Source organism: Stegodyphus dumicola, chromosome 6, assembly GCF_044657685.1.
Source record: "Stegodyphus dumicola isolate Sdum_Otavi_A_Nest chromosome 6, ASM4465768v1".
Classification (NCBI taxonomy): Eukaryota; Metazoa; Arthropoda; class Arachnida; order Araneae; family Eresidae; genus Stegodyphus; species Stegodyphus dumicola.
Genome location: NC_140773.1, coordinates 135572811 through 135595378, shown reverse-complemented (window position 1 = coordinate 135595378; position 22568 = coordinate 135572811). Strand labels below are relative to the sequence as shown.

At 31.1% G+C, this 22568-nt stretch overlaps 1 protein-coding gene across 4 annotated transcripts in view; it reads left to right on the top strand.

Annotated features, from left to right (window-relative positions):
• LOC118201003 (eukaryotic elongation factor 2 kinase-like) overlaps positions 1-22568 on the top strand; it is an 80812-nt gene that overhangs the window by 20845 nt on the left and 37399 nt on the right. For all 4 annotated transcript variants that reach the window (XM_085818905.1, XM_085818902.1, XM_085818904.1 and 1 more), the window contains exons 2-4: positions 1370-1446; positions 2691-2846; positions 14008-14183. In XM_085818905.1, coding sequence (XP_085675031.1) covers positions 2732-2846; positions 14008-14183 — 291 coding nt within the window. In that variant the 5' untranslated portion in view covers positions 1370-1446; positions 2691-2731. The remainder of the gene's footprint in view (positions 1-1369; positions 1447-2690; positions 2847-14007; positions 14184-22568) is intronic.

The following is a 22568-nucleotide window of genomic DNA, read 5'->3' as shown; positions in this document are numbered from 1 at the left end:
AGTATGATATATTTTGATGCAAATATGTTTTTGTGGTTACATAGGTTGATTTAAGACATTTGAGATTGATTCTCTTATTTAGATCCTGATGATTTTTTGGCCTCTGTATTTCATCTTTTGAAATTTGAATCCTTTGCATTAAATTACACTTTTCTAAAAATATTAAATGGAGACTATCTTATAAACATCCTGTTCAGCACTGCAGGCGTGATATTTTTCACATCCTCATCTTAAGAAAATGCTCTTTTAAGCATTTTGTTACTTAAACTAGCTAATGCACTATATGGTCTTATGAGCTCAAAGGGAGTGAAGTATGCATTGAAAATGAACTATATTTTGGTCATTTTTTCATAAGCAGAACTATGAAATATTGAAGAAATTAGCCACAAAATCCAGTTTCTTGAAAATTTCCAGTTGATGTGTTATGTTAGACTGTTGCTCTGGAATTAATTCTTACATCATGGCAGTGTCATAGTTTTGAGCATAACAGCAGTTCTTGGCTAAAAACCAAGTGCTTTTTTATGTTACCTTTTCTGCTGTTCTAAACTTGTCTGACCATTTTTTTAAAATTGCAGTGAATGGATCATTCTTTAAAAAAAAGGGGGGGAGGGGGGGGAAGAGACCTTTTGCTCCCATTGCAGTTGCAAAGATTCAGTCAACAAGAATCGCTGTGTGCTGTTAACAACATTTCAGTTGAAAATTTTGAAAAAATATTTCTAGAAGTAACTAAAGTACTGGATACTTGCATCTGCTGATTGAGTTATTAAATATGAAAAATTATAATACAAACCTAGCCTTCAAGTGATTTTCTGTTAAAGAAGTATTATTCAAATCACTGAAAGAGAAAAGGGTGTGATGATTGTGAACATAGCTAAAAAGCTGTGAAGTATTCAGTATGTTATAATAGATATGTGAAATTAAGAATAAGAGTGTATCAGCTGCCAAGTTATATCATGTTCGTTGGGGGGATTTGATTGTTAGTTAGTGAATTATGTATAAAAATCCACTTTTAAGTTTAAGTATGAAATGTGTGAAAATGGAAAATCACTTAGTTATGAGTCTAGCATTCAGTTTTCATTAACTTCATTCAGAGTTAATATTGAATCAGCTTCATTAAATTGAAATGGATTTGATGGCATTAGAAGGGAAAGATTACATAAACATTAAATACATTTTAAAAGAATGCATGCTTTTCATCCTGATTCCTGATCTATGTAATTGTATGGAACATTCTCAGAGTATTAAAAATTAAATAGTATGTGTGCCGATGAGGTTATTTTCAAGATAGATGTTCTTCTTCTTATTATAAATTTAAAGAAAATTGTTCCAGATGTATGTAACACCAATTTTTCTGTTTTGTTTTGTCTAGCGATTTCTGTTGGTGGGCTATAGGATTCAAAGACTGCTATCTTTGAAAATATTTTTGTGAAAACATAAGCTTGAAAAGTAAGTTTATGTAAATTTGAGTATCCCAAATTTTGTAATGTAGAAACTACTACTTTTTATTATTAATAAATTTTTTGAACAGTATTTCTAGTAGTTTATAATGCAACATTAATTATTAATTATAATGTAACTAACTTTTAAGTAATAATTTATTTGCTATAATAATATTTTTATTTTCTAATAATTTGCACAGATTTCTAAATCAGATGCTATAAAAATTTAAAGCATAATTAGTTATAAGCATGTTTCCCTTAATGATAATATTGATTATTATTTTTTTAATAATAGCTTAAAGTATAATCTTGTATCGAGCACATTATGTTGAATAGATGTAATATAATATTTATTCTTTTATTAATGTACAGAATTACTTGTTCTTAAAGCAAGGTAATTAATTTTTCTGTCTGTGAAATATAACTTCTCATTAAGTTTTTCATTTTTCAGCATTTAAGTAGTAATTATTCTTATGTCTTTCATAAAACCTCTGAAGAGATAGCTGGATTTTAGCTGTTGTACTTTTACTATTCTTGTTATTTAGTTTAATCCATCATTTAGAAGAGTTTTAGTGCATGTTTTTGTTAGAGTTATTTAATTTTAAAATACTGAAATGTCAGCATTAGAATTAAATTACCTCCATGTTAACACTTTACTGACTGTTAGTGGTTCAACAGCATACGCATGTCTGACCGGCCGCCCAGCGGCAGATTCTCGCTGCCATCACTTTCGTCACTACTATTACTTCCTTAATAACTGTCAGGACAATCTGATAAATCGTCTAAATAAAACTCTCCAGTATCTTTTTTTTTTTGCTCACCGGAACAGTAAATTTTTAAAAAATGCTGTGAAAATATGGGAGTTTACGAAGCAAAGCACTGAACGCAAGTGAGCAATGTACCTCAATACTAATAATAAAATGCAGATGATATAGTAAATAGCAGTTGTTTATCGCCATGGCTACCGATTGATAGACTATTTTTAAGTAGCCCCGAGAAAAAAGAGAGTAATAGGCTATCGGTTGGTAGGTGTTGGCGAAAAAATCTGATTAATAGGCTGTCGGTCGGTAGGCGTTGGAGATAAAAAGGCCGATTAAGAGGCGATCGGTCGGTAGGCATTGGTGATAAAAAGCTGATTAATTGCCAATCGGTCAGTAAAGTGTTAAGTATCTTGTCCTTTAAGAAATATTTCATTTGTTAATATAACAAACAGTATTTTCTGTGATGCAAGGGCATTGTTTCTTTGCTTAGGCTTTGGTTTCTTATTAAAAGACATCTGTGACATTGGCACAATGGATGAAGAGCAGTTTGATATGGAGCTTCAGGCTTTGCATTTAGTGGAGGACAATAACAATTTTAAGAATATGAAAACTGACAATCAGACATCTTCAAATTGCAGTCAGAAATGTAAGTTTTTTGTAAGAGTTTATAATCTCTACTTTATGATATTATATATTTTATGATACTTTTTTGGGGGTGAGAGGGTGCCAAACAAGTTTTCTTCTGTATTCAGTGTTGTTGCAAATTAGAATGTAAGTACTTCATGGTGTGGGAATTAAAAAAAAAAAAAAAAAAAATCAACTAGTTTCAGATAATTGCAAATTTGTCTTAGCAATTTTTTATGCCTTTTATATATATTCATTACAAATTTCAGAAATTCAATCCCAATCTTAATAGCTTTATTATTTGAAACCAAAAACATTACTTAACAAAACGTTTACTGATATTTGAAGGATAGGATGTAAAATGAATGTTCTGTCATTCTGAGTAAATACAGACGATTTGTACGGCTAGAATGTTGTCAGCAAGCAACTACATAAACTTTTCTTGGGTGATAGTTTTATGATGAGGTAAACTTTTCTTGGGTGATCGTTTTATAATGAGGTGTTGAAAGTTGATGCAAGAAGGTAAAGCATTACTAAGGTGCTCAGCTGGATTAAAATCCAAAGACTTGCCGGGCCACTATATAGTATAGTGCAGTGCTCCGCAACCTTTTCTCACCTGCGATGCACAAAAAATCTTTCTGGAATTTTGTGGCACACCAAAGAGTTCCGAGTTATCAAGGAAGTGCCAAAAAAATTCAAATGCTGACACACTTACAATCACACACACAACAGTGAAATATATAAAAACATTTAAAATAGACATTATTAAGGAAAAAAAATTGTCATTGTGTATTAAATACATGATAAAAAATTGCAAAATGTCAAATACATGTATTTGATTGCGGCACACCTATATCCTACTCATGGCACACGGCACACCGGTTGCGGAGCACTGGTATAGTGCATCACTGGGGAATGTTTTGCCAGTTCCTTTCACAGTTGCACTGCTCATTGATGCTCTGGCATATGCCAGATGCATTTAACAGAAAAAAAGGTACATGTGGTATTAGCACAGTGGTTCCTAACCTGTACTGTGCATACTCCTGAGTGTACATGGCTTAGTCTGGGATATGTGAAAAAATGATTAGTAATGTGTAAAATAACAAAGTGTTGTAATAAAAACTGACATTGGATAAAAGGAAAAGCATTTTTGACTATTTCTGACGTGATTGTTGCTGATTAAAATGTGTTCAGAAGTTGTAACTGTTGCCATTCACATCTGTCACATTACTTGATTCCCTATACATCGTATATAGCCAGTCTTTTCTTTTCTGCCGCAGCCATAGGGATTGGTGGCTAACAATATTTTCAGTATTAAGTGAATATCAAGTGTTATATAGCACTCTTTCTTAAAATTGTGATGCACAAACCAATTTGATGTGAAGTTTTTATTTTAAATGTGTGCTGTTAAAGTTCTAAAATACAAAGTGTTTTATTATACAAAAATAGAAAACATTCATAAAGAAGATCTTTGCATAGGACAAAAAATATGATACTTCCTTATTATTTTGGCCTCTGTTTTGTAAATGGCACCAAGATTGCTGATAACTTGATATATAATACAAACCGTCATCAAATGACTAGCAGTTTCTTTTTCATATAAATGTTGGCAGTTTACAATCACTTATGATTTTTTTGTTATGAGAATATTATTAGTGTACTCCACTGTTTAGCATATTTTCTTTCTTTTCTTTTTTAATATTAAAAATTTTTGATTTATCAAGAATCAAGGAAGACAGTATACCTTTCTTCCAAGGACGACACATTTATGAATATGTGAAATTTGAATTTGAATGTGAATTTGAATATGTGAAAATGGCTATTAAATAAAACTACATATCAATGAAAACATTTAAAAGCACAGCATGAGAAATTTATTTACTGTTGAGCACGTGAACTTTCATTGATTAAGTAGTGGGAGAAGCAGCCCAGTCATTATAGAAGTACAACTATTGACTGGAAAGATTTTATGAGGAGGTGCATTCTGTACATCTAATCTGAGAACCAAATAAATGAATAGGCATTCCTGAAAAAAATATGTGACATTTTTATTTTTTTCATTTTTCAGGAACAAAACTCTTTGTACTGGGGAAAAAGAAACGTCCATAAACAAAACTCTTTGTATTGGGGAAAAAGAAAGCAGGCAGGGTTCTTCTACAAAAATCTATATTTGATGAGTTATGCTGAGAAACAGGTGAATTCTTTCTTTATCAGGCTCCAGATAGAGGCAACCATACTCATGGCAAAAATTGCCGATTATGGAATAATGGGTATTCAGATTGTTGGAAAACATAGACAGCAGAGGAACTGCGAAAAGCAGGTTAAAGACATTTTAGTGTGAACCATAAATTTCGTTTCATCCATCCAACAACAGCTACTCATGCACAAAATGTCGAAAAACTGTTGCATTTTGCGAAGTTGCTGAATAAACATTAGTTGGACATGGTTCGCCATCATCACGAATCTTCTTTGCAGAGTTTATTGGGATGATATTAAAAGCAATCATTAAAACATCACAGTAGAGAGGTAAACATGAACTTGGTGAAAATCCTGGTGCCAGCCTATTGTTTTAAATGGGGTCTGTATTAATAAGGAAGTAGTGGTAATAATTCTGTTTTGGCATCTTCAACAAATTTTTTGTAACTGGTCAAATGTTTTGGTGTTTTTTTGGGATTTACGTAATTATCAATATTTTTTCAAAAATAAATAAAACTCAGTTAAGATTACTGAACAGTTTCATAACTGCTTTCAAAGCATTTTCAAAATTCAGAAGGTTAGATTCTTAGGAAACAGGTATTTAAAAAGGGGAGGGAGAAAAGAAAAAGAAGAAAAACAGGTTGATCAAGTCTTGTGGAGTTGCACGCCACTGTCTAAAAATGCACTTTTCAGCTCATGGAGGATCCAGGGAAGAATTTGACCCGCAGAAATTCAGTGCCGTAAAGCATCACACACATGCTCATTCGGGTTCAAGTCCACGTGTGTAAGGTGGCCAATCCATTTGAGTGATATAATTTCTGTTTGGAAGTATTCTTACAATACATATGCTTGGTGAGGCCAAGCATTGTCATCCATTAGCAAACAGCTCCCCTAAACAGTCTAACTTGGGATTCCAATACCTCATCCACATAGCTCTGAGGAGTTACAGAACCTCCTTGAAATATATGTAGCTTGTTGTGGCCATTTGTTATGATTCCTTCCCAAACTATTAAACTGCAGTTATGGAAATGAGATATTTCATGGGCAAAAGAAGGCAAGTTGAATGTTCCTTTATCTCTCCATATCAAAACACGTATAGAATCACTGTTCCGACTATATCTGGATTCGCCACTAAGCAATGGCTTGGAATGAAGTCATCTGAATTCCTTTGAACATGATGATGGCACTAGTTTAAACATGGCCATCTGGAAGCTGGAGTAAGTGTGACACAAACCATTGGTTTTCTCACATACAGGCCAACCTCATTAAGCCTTTATGCAGCAATAGAACAGCTAATTCAAGTTCCTATAGTTCCAATCAAGTTCCAATCCAATCTCTTGTAGCCGTTTTGTAGTTTCTTTGAGCTGACAATGGCAGAAAACTATCTTCTGATGCAGTTGTTGCTCTTGGTTACCCTTGACTGGGCTGTCTATCAGCTAATTCAGTGCTTAAAAAGTGGCTCCATATTGTTGATCTTCCTTGATTTTGTGTTTGACTTCCCCAGATTCTGCTAATTATTCACCACTTATATGATATTTTTGAGCCATAACTACTGAATGCTGATCACTCACAGAAACCACGTTCATTTTAAACAGCTCTGCAGACCGAAACTCCAATATGCATCCCGCATTGTCAATTACTGAATTTTCATATTTCTGACACTAGCATATGTTTTGTGTTCAGTTGTATTTAATTCACGTAAATAATTACAGCATTGGGTACTGGTTTCAACATTAACTTAAGGAGCACATTTTTTCCTCATTATCCTTTAATTTTGATGACCAGTGTATATTTCGAGAAAATGAAAGAGCATCAACGTGCTTAAGGGGAAGGTTAGGGATATTCTTTAATGACATTCTCAATAAGGTGTATATGAAAGGTAACATGTTGGAAATCGCTGTATTACCGCTTCTTCCTTGGTACAGTTTGGTAATTTTTATAGAAGAAGAATAATAACTTATGCAAAAGATTTTTTCATATGTTCAAAATGTTGCATACAATAGGTATTTAGCTCCAAACGCAATTTATAAACATACTTACAAACTTTTTTTTTTTTTTGAATGGTGAAGGTTTTTTTTTTTTTTTTGGTCTTATGGTTTTATGTTCTGATTCTTCTAGCATTTGCTTTAAGAACAGATTTAAGGCATTTCTTTCCTTTAGTGGTCTGATTTTGGCCCCTTATAAATTCCACAAATTATGATTCCAGGTGGTGATGGGCTGTTCCCCTGTGCTTCTTGTTATACCATTTTATATGTCTAAACATTTTTTCTAGATATGTATGCATGCAGAGTTTGGTTAAGATAACAAAGTTGTATGTATGATCAATTACTTTGTGCCTAATTCCACCTTGTTCTAGCTCTTCAGTTTTATAGCCAGCTTAGCAATCATAATAGCCGATGCTAGCTTTTGTTTCTTTTCTCCATTAATATAGTTGTACTTCTCTTAGGAACTGTAACCAAGAACATTCCTTTTATTTCTTGACAAAATTCCTCCCAAATTCTACTGCAGCAGGAAAGCATACTTAGCATTGTGTTTTCTTTTGTAAACAGACTTTATCTATTTACCAACTGTACAATTTTGCAACTGCATTCTATTCTTCAACTTTTTATCAAGAGTGCAATCTTTCACACATAATTATTCCAGTCTGTCAAAACCATATCTAACTCTTTGTTGCAGAATTAAATGCTTGTTAATTCTTCTCTTCAGCAGTACGGTCAGTAGCAAGTCTGACTGCTGCAGTGAAAACCGATGATTGTTCAAATTCTGACATGTTCATTACAATTTTTCATATTCCATTTTAAAAAGGTTGTTTTACATAATATAATGCCATCAAATGTGAATTTGAACCTTTAAATTTTGTGGGAAACAATTTTATTCCTTTTGGAATCTTCCTACACTTTTCTTCTATTACAGGCAAATCTCTCAAGTGAGTACTTTAAAATTGAGACCAAAAATAATTTTTCCTTAAAAATTGTGAGGGGTTGTAATAAAACAGATCATGATAAAATGATGGCATTGCTTTTTCAAACTGATAATTGTGTGCAGGGCTGCCTGAAAAATTGTTATGCACATGGTTACCAGAAAGTAGCCACTGCTGAAAATCTGTTGATTTCTACTAAGGTCATTGTGAGTATCTAAAAATTTGGTATGCAAGTACCTAAAAAGTTATGTTATGGGGTGTACATGGTCCTCTAATATTTCAAGGATGTATATCAGATGTTAATGTCAATATGTAAATAGTAGCTGACCCTTTGCATGCCAACAGAAGTATTTCTGCACCATAATAACTATTCTTACTGGTTTATACATTTACATTGTACACAGGGTCTGAAACCTTAGGTTATTGATGTGAAACATATATATGCCTGTTGAATGGCATAATAAAAATTTTAGTTTTTAGGGCCAACTTTCCCTTTTCCAGATCTTTCAAGTCCAGTCAGTATGCTTGTGGGCTTAGATGCGACCTTCACAAGGCGAATGATACTAGTGAAGCATTTCTTTCCATTCGATGTTTCCATTGGTCCCTTTTGTAGTTGATCACATTACATGTTTGTATATTCTTATAAATGTGTTAATTTTGTCATTTACTCCATCATTAATAAATTATTTGTGTGTCAAATTTTAAATGAGTTATGTTGGATTAAAATTTATTGTACATTAGTTTAATGAAGGTAATGCAAATAAAGATAATGCAAGAAAAATTCATTGTGTTTTAATTCAAGTAAACAAAGTGTTTGCAGAAACCATTTTTGCAAAGGTATGGTTTCAAGAGAGTATGTTTTTATGAATATGAATGGATATTAATTCGTAAATTTTAAATCAATAATTTTGAATCTTGGCTTCATTTGCATCGTCATACATCAGGGAATGCAATTCATGTGATTGCATTTTCATTTTGAATAATGAATGAAAGCATCAAGCAAAAAATATTATAACACACTCAGACATGTTAAGAAAAGTCCAAAGCCCCTGTTTGTGGAATTAACATATGTAACAAATTTAACGTTATAGTGTCCTTTCTTTGACTGGATGTGGATTTAAAAATGTACAGGAAATTTTGGTACGTTCTGATTATCCACACCTTCGCCAAAGTCTCGAAAAAAGTATCTATGAGGCAAAGCAGTATGTTGTCAGAATGGTTATGTGACAACCCGTGATGTTGTACCAACTCATGTATGCATGTAACGCGTATCTGTTTTGGCCAGGGTACCATGCTGAATTGCATGAATGCTGAGTTTGTGCAACTCGCAGATTTTTTTTAATGAAAAAAAAAACACTGCTGTGTCTTTAAAAAGAACAAAAATGCATTTATTGAACCTTTTTAATGTTCAGACATCCAAAGTCATACGCTTTTGGAGGGTCCGGCATCCATTTTTATTTAAAGCTAAAATACAGCATATATGTTCATTCTAACAGCTTTGGCTGCAGTTACTGTGGTTTTGATGATTTCAGCTACTGAAGCTGTATATTGTAATTTGGAGGAGTTACTCTTCATTGAACACTAATTATGAAGCTAACATATTGTTACACGCGTATGGATTGAATGTACACTGCGGAAAAAAAAAAAGACTCTGTATCTACCGTTCTACTGGGCTGTTTTTCATGTTTCGAAAGCGCGACTTAGGATATATATTAGATTTATATATAGTACTATTCTAACATAGGTCTTTTGACACAAAATCGGATTTTTTCTGTAATAACATACCAATTTTTTTACATATTTCGGTTCTACGACTCAAATTATGCCAGATTGCCAAGTTTTGTAAAAAATCGTACGAGTAGTTTTTGAAAAATTAGCTCTCAAAATTTTAGCTCATCAATGTTAATTGAATTTGGCATATATTTATTAATATATCTTTTTTATTATTTTTTGATTTTTTACTTTCACATTTCGAAATTTAGGTTCATTCCAAAAAAAATTCACCTATTTTTTGTGTTTTATTTTTTAACTTTCTATTTTTAAATAATTTTTATAAATTTTTTGAAAAAAATTGAATTGCAACGCATAAAATTTTTACCATTATCTTAAAAAAGGTATTGTTCTAACAGAAAAAAATTAGAGTTTTTTATTCAAAATTATCTAAGATATACAAGAATTTACATATTTTCATGTTTTGAAACTTGGCATCTTTTGAGCAATAATAATGCCAAATGTGATTTATGGATTTTTGTTACAGTGAATTGCCACAGCTATTTTTAACCATAAATTTCAAATAAATTTTTAGGGAGAATTAATTATATGAAATTTTTTCCCTCAATCATGCATAATAAATATTTATTAATACTATATGAAAAGCTATTTTTCTTTTAAAATTCCAGATGATATTATTAAAATTTTTTAATTTCTTTTTTCTTTCTTTCTTTCTTTTTTTTTTTTTTAAATGTTTGTAAGAGTAAATTTTTACCTTCTTGTTATCGTCTGCTACTTTACTTTGACTGCATTTAAATTGAATTGTCTAAAACTGAGAAAGTTTGTTTGATGTTTATTTTCACAATGTTTTTAAGTAAACAGAACGTTGATAGTTGATAGATGTCCCAGCTTTAAAAATTATATATATATATAAGTATAAATTTTTACATTAATCCTCTTCAAAAGAATGTTTTAAATAGCTAATTTTCTGTTGTGTTATAGATTGTATAAAAACATAATCTTTAATATGATTTAGATTGTTTGTAGGCGATGTAATAATCGGGTTACTCAGTGGTACAGAATATACATTGCTGGACTATTTTATTTCTTTGTCATTTAACAAAAAATCTTTTAATTAAAATATTTATCTTTTGGACTTCAACTGAAATGCAGTTGATGTAATTGATATTTAAAAAAAAAGACAATAATACATAATTTATGGAAGTGTAACAATCAAAAAATCTTAATTTTCTTGTGTTGAGCGCTGAAAATAAATTTAGAATAAAAGAAGAAAATTAGGGAGAAAAATAAGCAAAAATTTGAAGGGGAATTCAGCTGTCAGAAATACCAAGGTGTTTCGAAAAGTTGGATGCTTTTGAATATACTTTCAGTATACTTCAAGGAATTTGGGTATTCAAAGAGAAAACACTTGGATGTGTACACCAGCAAATATCATTAACTGAGCTTGTGCTAATGAAAAAGACAAAAACGATATCATTGCAGATTAAAGTGACGAGTGACTGATTTTCGACTATATGTTTGTATAAATTTAAATTATGTTATAGAACATCATATCATCATAAACGGAGAATCCCATGATTTCTTAGTCTAATTATATGAATATTCAGGAATTTATCCAGTGATGTATGTGGATGTCACCTAAAGACGTTTTTCCTCTTGATGAAACCAGTCTTTCCTTTCATCTCATGCCTTAATATGCTTAGCCTCTAAAGATTGATAAAGGCTCAGACCAAGTACTGATGAAATGGATTGAATTGGATTATTACATTACGGCAAAGCAGAGCTATCTGCCCTAAAAGGCCTTTGTGAAGAACTTTCTAAGGGAAACCAGCTGGCATACACGTTACAATGAGAAAAACCACAAAAACGCCCATGCAACCAGCCCGTTTTCGAACCCCAGAGTGAACTATCAGTGTTCAGCGACTTTATGTTACCACTCGACCGTTGCTGGCTTTATGGAATGCAAGGTGATAAATTTATTTAAAATGAATGTCAGAAATACCAAGATGTTTTTTGAAAAGTTGGATGCTTTTTAATATACTTGCAGAATGCCTGAAGAAAAAGATCAAGCCATTAAGAAGAAAAAAGTAATTTTTTGCATAAAATTTAGTATTTTTTTAAAATTTTAAACTTTTTAATCTTATGATATTTGATAATAAAAATAAAATATTTGACTATAATATGAATAACATTTTAAGAAACTAAATGTAGGATGATAAAATTGTGTAAAGTAATGAGCACAATGTTAAAGCTATTTAAAGCAGTATATGCAAGTCATCCTAAGTTAAAATGTCGGTTATACATCTTTCTCATTTATATATCTTTTCTGAACGGAACAACTGTGACAAAAAAATTATGAAGAAAACTATTTGAAAAAAAAAAAAAAAAGATGCACCTGATATTTAAACTACGCACTTTAAATGGGTAAATAGAAAATTTTAAAACAGTTATTTGAAAGAAACCATGCAACTTTAACAATTAAAATGGAATTTGAAAAGAAAAAAAAAAAATATTTAAAGTAATAACATAAAAATATAATATAAAGAACTTTATTTGAAAGAAAGAATGTTGTGATTTTTTTCCTCTAATGGGAAAGGAAAATAGGTTACCATAGATTAAGAAGTTCGCCAAGTAAAATATTCTTAGCACAAACTGAAAAAAAAGCAGCAACATAAATTTGTGAATTTCTCCATAAATTTCACACCAAATTTTACAACTTTTCATATTTGGGTATAATTTGAGTCGTAGAATCGAAATATGGAAAAACATTGCTATGTTATTTCAGAAAAAGGTCCAATTTTGTGTCAAAATAACTATGTTAGAATAGAGCTATATATAAATCTAATATATATTTAAGTCACGATTTCAAGACATAAAGAACTCAATTTGAATTTCGTCAATCGGCCCAGTAGTCCCCCCCTTTTTTTATGCAGTGTACATAGAACTGCTTGATAGAATTTGTTTTTCCAAAAGAAACACTTTACAGTTCTGGAACTTTCCACAAAAGTACTTGTACAGCTCTTCTCAGAAAAACAGAGCATAATCAGTAGTTACCACTTCTAATTACTAAAAAAACGAAGCTCGCACTGAGATCTCTCAATGCTATGCTGAAGTGGAAAACTGAGAACTGATGCTCTCCTGTCATATATAGTTTTATCCTGCTGCCGAAAAATCTGTAGTACCTTCCATTTCTTGAAATATATAGGCCCTATATATTCAATATTCTTATAAGGCATATAAGGTTAAAGTTACATATTATGGCTGAATATGGTTACAGTTACATATATGTATCAATTACAGGTATGGGGGTCAGACCGAGCCAGTGGTACACAACAGTAACCAGTGGGAAAGATAATGTGGTGAGATCATTGGATCACATAATAAGGCACAGAGATTTCGTAATGTTAATAGAGTGAAAACTTTTGTCATTCTTAGTTCTAGTGAGGACTCTGGAGGAAAAGAAATGTAGTTTTATACTTATGTGCTGTTTTAACATATGTTATTTAGCAGTTTCAAAGAGGAAAAGATTAACATTAAAATGAAAAGTTTATGTGATTTATATAGCAGAACTTGAAAGGCACAGTTTGAGAGATTTAGGGCAGAAATTTCGAATAAGTGAAAACTAAGTAAATCATGTGCTAAAAGAAATAAAAATATTATAGAGTCCCGTTCAAATAAACATTCAAAGACTGTAAAATTTGGAAAAACTGAAGCATGTGAAATTGATGAAGTAGTGTACAATTAGTTTTGTCCTGTAGTTGAGAGCATGAGCTTTAATAAAAAATAGCTTGGAAAGCAGTGAGACAGGCGAAATGTGTGCCATAAAAAACTACACCAATGCCGTAAAATGCATGTCCCAGTTAAAACAGTTTATGATTATTAATGGTGCAGCGAAGGATTTAAGATTTGGTGATTTTAATATCCATGTAGGGAAAAAATCCCTGCAATGCACAGATTTTCAGATAAAACCATGTAGCATATTTCCAATAAATTTCTGTTGTTCATTTAATTGATTTTTGCAATAATTTTTTTAATTAGAAATTTTCATTTTTCATTAACTTCAAATTCAAATATCTTGAATACCTGTGATTATGTTACTTATTTGTCTAGCATTTATTTAAAGCTTGATGCAACCTTTCATATTTGCATGGGACTGAGATAAGATAACTGAAATATGATTACAGGGAATGGAAAAAGAAAAGAAAAGAAATTTTTTTAAAGAAAATAATTACCAAATTTTAAGATATAAAGTTATTTTTTTAGCAGGATATCACTAATGAATTGATTTCTTTTAGAAGTACTGGGAAAAATCTTCAAAATTATTTAATATTTTTAGCTGTCCAAACTCGCCAACATTGGAAGGATGCTGCTAAAAAGGCTTTGCACATGAGCGATCCATGGGAAGAATTTCATCTTGAGCAACTAGAAACAGAGGTAGTTTGTCGTTACAGGTTCAATGCAGTGCGTCAGGCATGGGTTAAAGATGAAGTTCTTGTGAAAATTGCAAAAGAGGTAATTACATTTTTCTATTTGCATGTTATAATCTGCATGTTAAATAATACAGATGCAAAGATGAAATTTTGTTGAACCAAGACACTGTAGTGGTATTGATATTATAGCATAATTTTTTAAATATATAATTGTAGCATTTCAAGTTCTATTTTCCTGCTTGGTGTAATAATATTAAATATTTTGAATAGTAATTTTTGTAACAATGTTCAGTATTGTAATCTTAGTTTTTTTCTTAAATATTGAGTCATCTGGACAGTTCTGTTTTTGAGAATAAATACAAGCAAAATAGTAAAAAAAAAAAAAAAAAACCCTCAAATCCCATAAATAAAATTTTGCTCTATGACATTTTCCCATCTCTCAAACAGCTGGAAAATTCTTTAAAAAAAATCATTAGATTTATTGATGCTGCTCGGCAGTTTCCAAAGAAATGAATTCAAAGCCATTTAGAGAATTTTGAAGTGACCTGAAGAGTTGCAGCAGTAACAAAATAATTAGTGAAACACACTTCAATTTGAAAAACCACAGAACTTCCTGGATGGCATAGCATTTGCTGTGCAATTTGATATTAAAATTTAGTCATTATCCAACTTGAAGAAACATTTTATACACTTCAAATCCCTGACAAAAATTATTTTACTCTGAGGTGGAAGATATTTTCCCCCTTCTTTGGAGGCATATGCTGGCAAGAATCAAAAGTTCTATCAATATTTTGTATCTGTATCATCAACAACTCATCTACAATCAATTTTAAGAAATTTGAAGCTAGCGAATTTATTTTTAATGGCTCATAATTTTACTTTAAAAACAGCATTCAATTTATTTTTGTTATAAACTGCTCTATAATATCATTACACACACATGTGTACATATTTATTCTTCTTGACTCCTCTGGTAGAAAGCATTGTATCTATATTTATAGATCTGAATTAGCAGAATTTTACTTCTCTCTTTGCCCCTGTATATTCATTAACAGAAAAAATGCATATTGTTTTAGCTATATTAATTCACAAAAGGTTATGTATTGTTGCAGATAACATATATTTTTCTGTAACATTTAGAAAACAGGGTTCACTTGTAATAGTATTTGGTTGATTCTCCTTCTCTAACAAGCTCATTTTGAAAGGAGTAGGATCTTAAATTATACTGAGTAATGTTTGCTGAAGAGAAGTCTTGATAAATTTAAAAGGTCTAGTGATATTTAAGAGCTTATATTTTCCAAATGTTCTAATGAAAGATATTGACCATTTAGAGTATATCACTTTAATTTATAAATAAAGCATAAAACAATGTTAATTTTACTATTGCTTTCTTAAAATGTAAAGGATTTTGTGAACTATGTTTCTGTATATTTATTGACGCGTTTGCCTCATTAAGGTGTATTTTTTAAAACAAATTTATTGATGTAATGAATTTTTGTCACAGTCTGTATGTTTTTATTATTAATGGATTGAACATATATGTAGATATGAAAATTTAATTCTAGGAATGCACCTTTAAAAATATGTGTATAGGGGAAATACATACTACACACAGATTACTGTTGCTTTCACATGTATAAATAGATTTTGATGATGTATCTTTCTGGAAGTAGATACAGAACTCATTTTTTGAATGCAGTCGAGTTCATGTCTAGTGTTCTGCTATATATTACTACGAAACCTTCATAAACGTCTATGCTATTTTTAATTTTAGAAAACCAGAAATTACAGGGAACTAAGTAGAATAAACAGGATAATGATTTTTTGGCAAGAAAAATTTGTCACAAGGAGGGCATTATGATTGTATGTGGGGTACAGATTTTGCAGAATTTATCCTTATACCCTATTCAATTAAAATTAGCCTATTATATTATTGTTCAGCTATTGTGCTCACACGTAATTTTTTATTAGACTATATTGTACCCTACTGTGTTAGTATAAACTGTGTTAGTACTGTGTTAGTTGTTGTCTGCCTCTGAGGCTATTCTTTTTGTTATTATTTTTTTTACACAAAATATAATGTTAATATAGTGCTCTAAGTTTTTATTACCCATTTTGGTCCAAAATGTGATTATAGATATTTTTCTTTTCTGACACCTTGTTCTGCCAGCTTGAAATATATGCATATATTAGCTGCTTAGACATATTCATACATAAATAGTCATGGGATTCTATTATAGTTCTGTTACTATGATACTGTACACTATTCTGGGAATTAAATTGTGCCATCTTATGTATGGGTATTGTACTGAAAGTAATACAAAAGTTGGCCTAAATTTTTTTATTAACTGACACTTATCTTCCAAACTTTACATGTTGTTGGAGTGACCCTATCTGTGTATGAAAGTATTACCCAACAAAGTATCCATTGTAAGCTATGCATCATTGTATCTGTCTGTCGAATCTTCTTTTGAAAAATTCAGGTGCACATTGTTTTCATCCATTTCTTTAATACCACATTGTTTATGCCAGCAAGTAATTGTCGCTGTAGATTGCCCTTCATTGATTGAGAAGTAGAAGTTCAAGAGAACAAGTTGTACATTGTATGATGGAGGAAAAACGATCCTGTACATAGCAGTTTGCTGATTACATTTGTTGCTTCTGAAAGAGATGCGAGGGCTGGTGTTTTAAAAGAATGTGAAGGCATGGTGAATGTGGTTGACATTCAGGTTCTTCATGATATCATGATTTGGTTTCTTCATGATATCTTTTTAAAGCTTTTGGAGTGTCATAAATTACCACTTGCTAGTCACGGTATGGTTGTATCTTAAAAGAAAAAGCAAAGAGAATGATGCCTTTTATACTCATCAGAATTTTAGGTCTTGCAAAAGAGAACTAAAACAATTCTTTTGCATTCTTCATTTCTATGCCAACATTTTATTCTGTATCACAATATATGAAAAATAAATCTTTATTAATTTTAAAAGCTTTCAGTACATCAAACTGCATTTCTTCATATGTCATCAATTGTTAAAGTACACGTATGTAACCTAAGTCTGTTACCATCATGCTAATTACGAAAACCTCCCATTTGTGCAGAAAAATTTTGAATTATATGCTTGAATTGATTCAGTGATCCATTAATGTCTCTGGTCACAGTTAATGACCTTCCACTGCATAGTTTGTCTTCTGTTCTAGTTTTCTTTCTTAAACTTCTTCATTCATCTATATATATATACATCACTCTTATTAATGATGTCTGTTGGAAAGACTGTATTTTTCTTTTGTTAGGAACCAACTGATTACATATCTATACTTCGTAACTGTTATTATGACTTTCTGATTATTCACACTTCACTTTAAAAAGTTGGCAACTTGTAGGTGACTAATTTTTTGCAAAGCTAATACATGAAAGGCAACAATTATTTTGAGAATCGTGAGACAAGAATTTTATAAAGCAGTGGATCAATAAAAAAAGCAAGAAAAATCTATAATGAAATGCTTATCTTTTTGAAGAAATCTTTATGTAATCATTTTTGCATAATACTGTACATAGCAAACTGTTTTTGCTAAAAAAAAAAACAAGAGAATTGCTCAGATTGACATTTGTTTTTCTTCTTGTGTACACAGCAATCTATTTTCATTTAAAAAAGACATCAAAGAGTTGCACAAATTTGGTATTAAGCACAAATTTTAATCCATAAAGTTCAGTTGCTTAAGAAGTACAATGAATTTTTACATTCTCTACTGTTATGTAAAAACAGTATATTTCTGAAGAAATGCAAAACTTTCTTTTTCATCAGCCAACAAACTTCGTAGTCCCATTGGTTGGGAGGGGAAGTACGGAATGAACAAAAACAAGCACTAATGACTATTCAATGTGAAGGTGAACATCTGCCATGCATGCATATATCTGGGTTGCTACATAAATACTTGCTACCATCCTGAGTTGCCTGCTTTAGCGACATAGGTTGTTGCTTCATAAATACTTTTTTAAGGGTTCAAATAATCTGAAAGAATCTGGTATTTATTTGCAGTGGAATCTTGAAGTGAAACCTCTTTTATATATAGTGAAACCTTTTTTTATAAAGGAACATTCACTCTAATAATATGTAAACTTTGGATACACATATTATTAGATGGAGAATAGATAGAATAGTACAGACACTTGATGGTAGTTGCTGTTTAGGCATAAGTATTAACTTGTGCGTGGATTGTTCTTATATGAACAAAGGTTGAAAGAAAATTCTGTAAATAAGCAAGTTCTCCTGTTATTTGCTTTGATATTTTGAAACTTTTTGAACACAGTGTACTTTAGCAATCAGTGCCTGTCACTGATCTTTAGCTTTTGCCTCTATTCTTCTTAACTAATGATGTCTTGTCATGGTTATGCAAGTAGTTATAATTGTCAAGTATATTATTTTTGAAATGCACACATGTCCAAATTTATCTTTACAAAACCCAAAATGATGATACTCCATGAAATATCCAATTGATGTAACTATTTTTGTAGGGAATGTAAACAAAACTAATATTATCCAATCAAAAGTGATCAAATAGTTTCTGATATGCGAATGAAAGCATTATGTCATCTTATGATGACTCAACTATTTGATCACTTTGTACAAAGTGAATATCTGAGTGAATTCTGCAAAATACGCCCCCCCCCCAAATTTTTAAATGGGTTCGTCCATGTAGTGATTGTTTTCTTCGTGCTAATAAAGAAAAACCTCTCCAAACTGTCTGCAGACGGCATGCCAAATCATTTCCTTCTAACTGTTGAATTTTATGTTAACTTAATACAAGAGCCAACTAATCACAGTGAAGCAAATTTGAGCTGAGATTCAGTGTATGATTTCTGCGAGTCAACTGCACATTCACTTTTTCTAATTATTTATGGAGGATTTAAAGCTAAGGAGTAGCAGAGTGTAAGAACTGGAGAGATTCAAGGTATAGGAAAGTAAAAATGAAGATATCTTATTAGATACTCAAATGTTACTATGTATTCTTATTGGAATGTAGGTTTCTTTTTAAAGAAATATTATTGTGATTGGTAGTTACCTGTAATTTATCCACGAGTACATTTCATTTGTTATGATCTTACTATAAATGTATTCTTTGGAAATTAATTATTTGTATAATTTTCTCCTCTCGAATTTTGGATAATAAAGTTAGTTAAAAAAGGGGGAATAAAGTACAAAGTCCGAATTCCGGACTCGTCGGGACTTTGGCGATTTCGGATTTGGGATTTTTCTGGATTTGGGATCATCAATTTAAATCTGGTAAGATGGCATGCAGAAATTATGCAATTAAAAATATGAAATCGTAATTTATGAAATGAAGAACAATTATGATATAAAGGGTATCAAAATTTACACACACACACAAAAAAAAAACTTAATATTTATTTGTTTACATTATTAAACATTTCTTTCAATGTGAGTTGTTTAAGTTGCTTCCACAAAAAATTCAAAGAGTTCCTCTTTCTTATGTCATATACAGTTGACTTTCCAATGCCATACTCCTCGCATAATTTTGAGACGGATATGCCTTTATCCATTTTTTTCAGCAATTTCACTTTTTGTTTAATGGACATCGAAACATAGTTTCCCTTTGTATATCCTTTGGCAGCTCCAGAATTGGAAACTCTTTTCCACATAATCGAAAGTTCAAGCTTAGTTTTTGTAAAATTGCCGTAATAATAACAGTCTGCAAAAAATAATAAGCTGTATCAAATTAAAAGATTAGGGAGTAGCGCACTCTGCTAGATTAACTGAAATGTATCAGTAAAGATAATTTTATTCTAGCTTTGTCTTGCTCCCATTAGCTAAATTTTGTCTTGCTCCTATTGCGTACTGAATTAAGCCTGAATTGTATTAGTTTATTATTTACTATACTTACATTTATTTCTTGCACCTGCTTAATACTAATCTGAGTCCTGAATAAGTGAACTTCCACATATACTTAAGACTTTATCTAGGGCCGGTGCTAGATACCGCCTGGTGCAGTCTTTACGGGTCCTAAATTCTGCTACAAAGTGCCTTCCTAAGTTCTAAATTTTCACCATGCCTAAACTTTGAATCCCAGTGCTTTCCCTAAATCATAAAAAAAAAACTTTTCATCCCTTAATTTTGCCGCTCGGTGCTTCCCCAAATTCCAGAACTTTCATCTTCCCTAAATTCCCCCATCTGGTGCCGACATATTTTGCCGCCACTTCTGGGTTTATGGCGAATAATATATCAGTTATTCTTAATTAAAATAGCACTAAATGTAATATTTTTGCTTATGAGTTTCATGAACAAAATCTATTCTTAGCATATGAAGAGAAATTTTTGTTGAATTTTTCCTTGTCAACGTTGAGGTTATGCCGGATAATATGCGTCCGGATTTCGAACTTTGTACTCTACACAAGGAAATAACAATAGTGCAAATTCCATCCTAGTGATAGTTTCAGCATAATTTTTTTATTCACTTTTTAGAGAATAGTAACAGACATTTAATTTACTGAACTTTTTTATGAAGATTCAATCAATATTTAATTAGTTAATATTTATGTTTTTGTTTTACAACAATATATAGTACATAACTAAGTATATCAACACAATAGTGTGCACATTAATTTTATTTTCATTGTATTTAAAATTACTTTGGCAAGTAAAAGCCTTTCCTTCCCTAGTCAGTATTTTCTCAGTGTAAAAGTGTTAGGGAGTGGGAAGAATTTAGAACATTAAATAAATGTTAATACAGTACAGTGTCCGAAATCTGGACATCCATTATCCAGAATGATAAAACCACCAACAACGTTTTTCTCATAGACTTTACACATGCACATTTGATTCCCCCCTCCGCGCATAATAAAACATCTGAAGAGTCTCGACTCTTAATTTCACTTCGACACTAAATAAAATACAGAATCATTATAGCATAAATTTGTACGATCAGTAATTTGGTTCTGTTGTTGCATATCTGCTTGGCAAACATTTCAAGCCGAAACATTCCACATAGATACATCGTTGATCTGATGCCAACCTGGCAAATCATTATTTATTATATTTTCCTTTCATCACCACATGTTTATCAAAACATGACAATTTGAGTAATGACTCATGTAGCAATGCCTAAACAATTTTTTATGGTAATAATTTAATAATAAAGGACTATGGTAACCTTATATGTTGACATTATGCTTGGCAATGATTACAGATTTAAGTTAAATGCGCTAAAAAATGCTGACGAGGAAAAATTTACCAAAATTTTCTATGTGCTAAAAGTAGATTTTGTTGATGATACTCATAGACCTCAAAGATTACATTTAGGGCTATTTGAATTAAGAATAACTGATTTGTTATTCACATAAACCCGGAGCCAGCACCAGGCTCGTATGGCCACACTGAGGACCCACAGAGGAGGTAAGATATCTAGCGTCGGCCCTCAATAGGGCTTAAGTATATGTGGGAATTTATTTATTCAGAACTATGATAAGCATTAAGCATGTGCAAGAAATAGACATAAGTGTAATAAATAACTAATACAATTCAGACTTAATTGTCTCAGTGCGTGATAGAAACAAGATAAAATTTAACGGAACAACTTATCGTTAGTCGCCAAACTTATGATGCATAGCCAAATATGTATAATGAAGGATAGCTAAATTTGATGACGATAGCCACTAATTTTAAAGGTTTTTGGATATCGCAAAACAAAGGTGAAATTTTCCAATTAACGCATTTTGTAAAGAAATGTGGAGAAGTGATGATAAATGAAGATCATATAAAAGAAGTTTTTCATTGTGATGACAGTGCTTTTCAATTATCAATCAATTAATGAATGGCAAAATCTGTAGTATGGTTCTGGATCCAGAAAATACCGATACCGATAGTGAAGAAAGTGACAGAGAAGTTACTGAAAACGAGAAAATTTCAATTGACAAGTTAGTCAGAATTCTTTAAACAGCAGTTACAGGACTTCAACATTGTAACTGAGCAAGAGATTATGTCTGTCTACAGAATTAAAGAGAAAGTATTAGCACAAAAAACAAAGCAACTTAAACAACTTGCATTGAAAGATATGTTTAATAAGGTAAACAAATAAATAATAAGTTTTTTTTTTTCTTTTTTTTTCTTTCTTTCTATCTTTCTTTCTTTTTTTTTTTTTTTATATAAATTTTTATACCCTTTAGATCATAAATACTTCATTATTTCATAAACTGCGATTTCATATTTTTAATTTTATAATTTATACATACCATCTTACTAGATTTAAACTGATTATTTAATATCTGGAATTGCCGAAGTAGTGCATATTTTACATCAGAACGTATTATAAATAGTTCAGTAATGTGAGTTATGCATTATAAAATGAAATTAAGTCAATTTGGAGTTCTTTTGAAATAGCATTGCTGCATAGTGCAAAATCATATGGGAAATTCCCAATTTTTTATATTTTAAAGTTGGCTGACATATGTAAA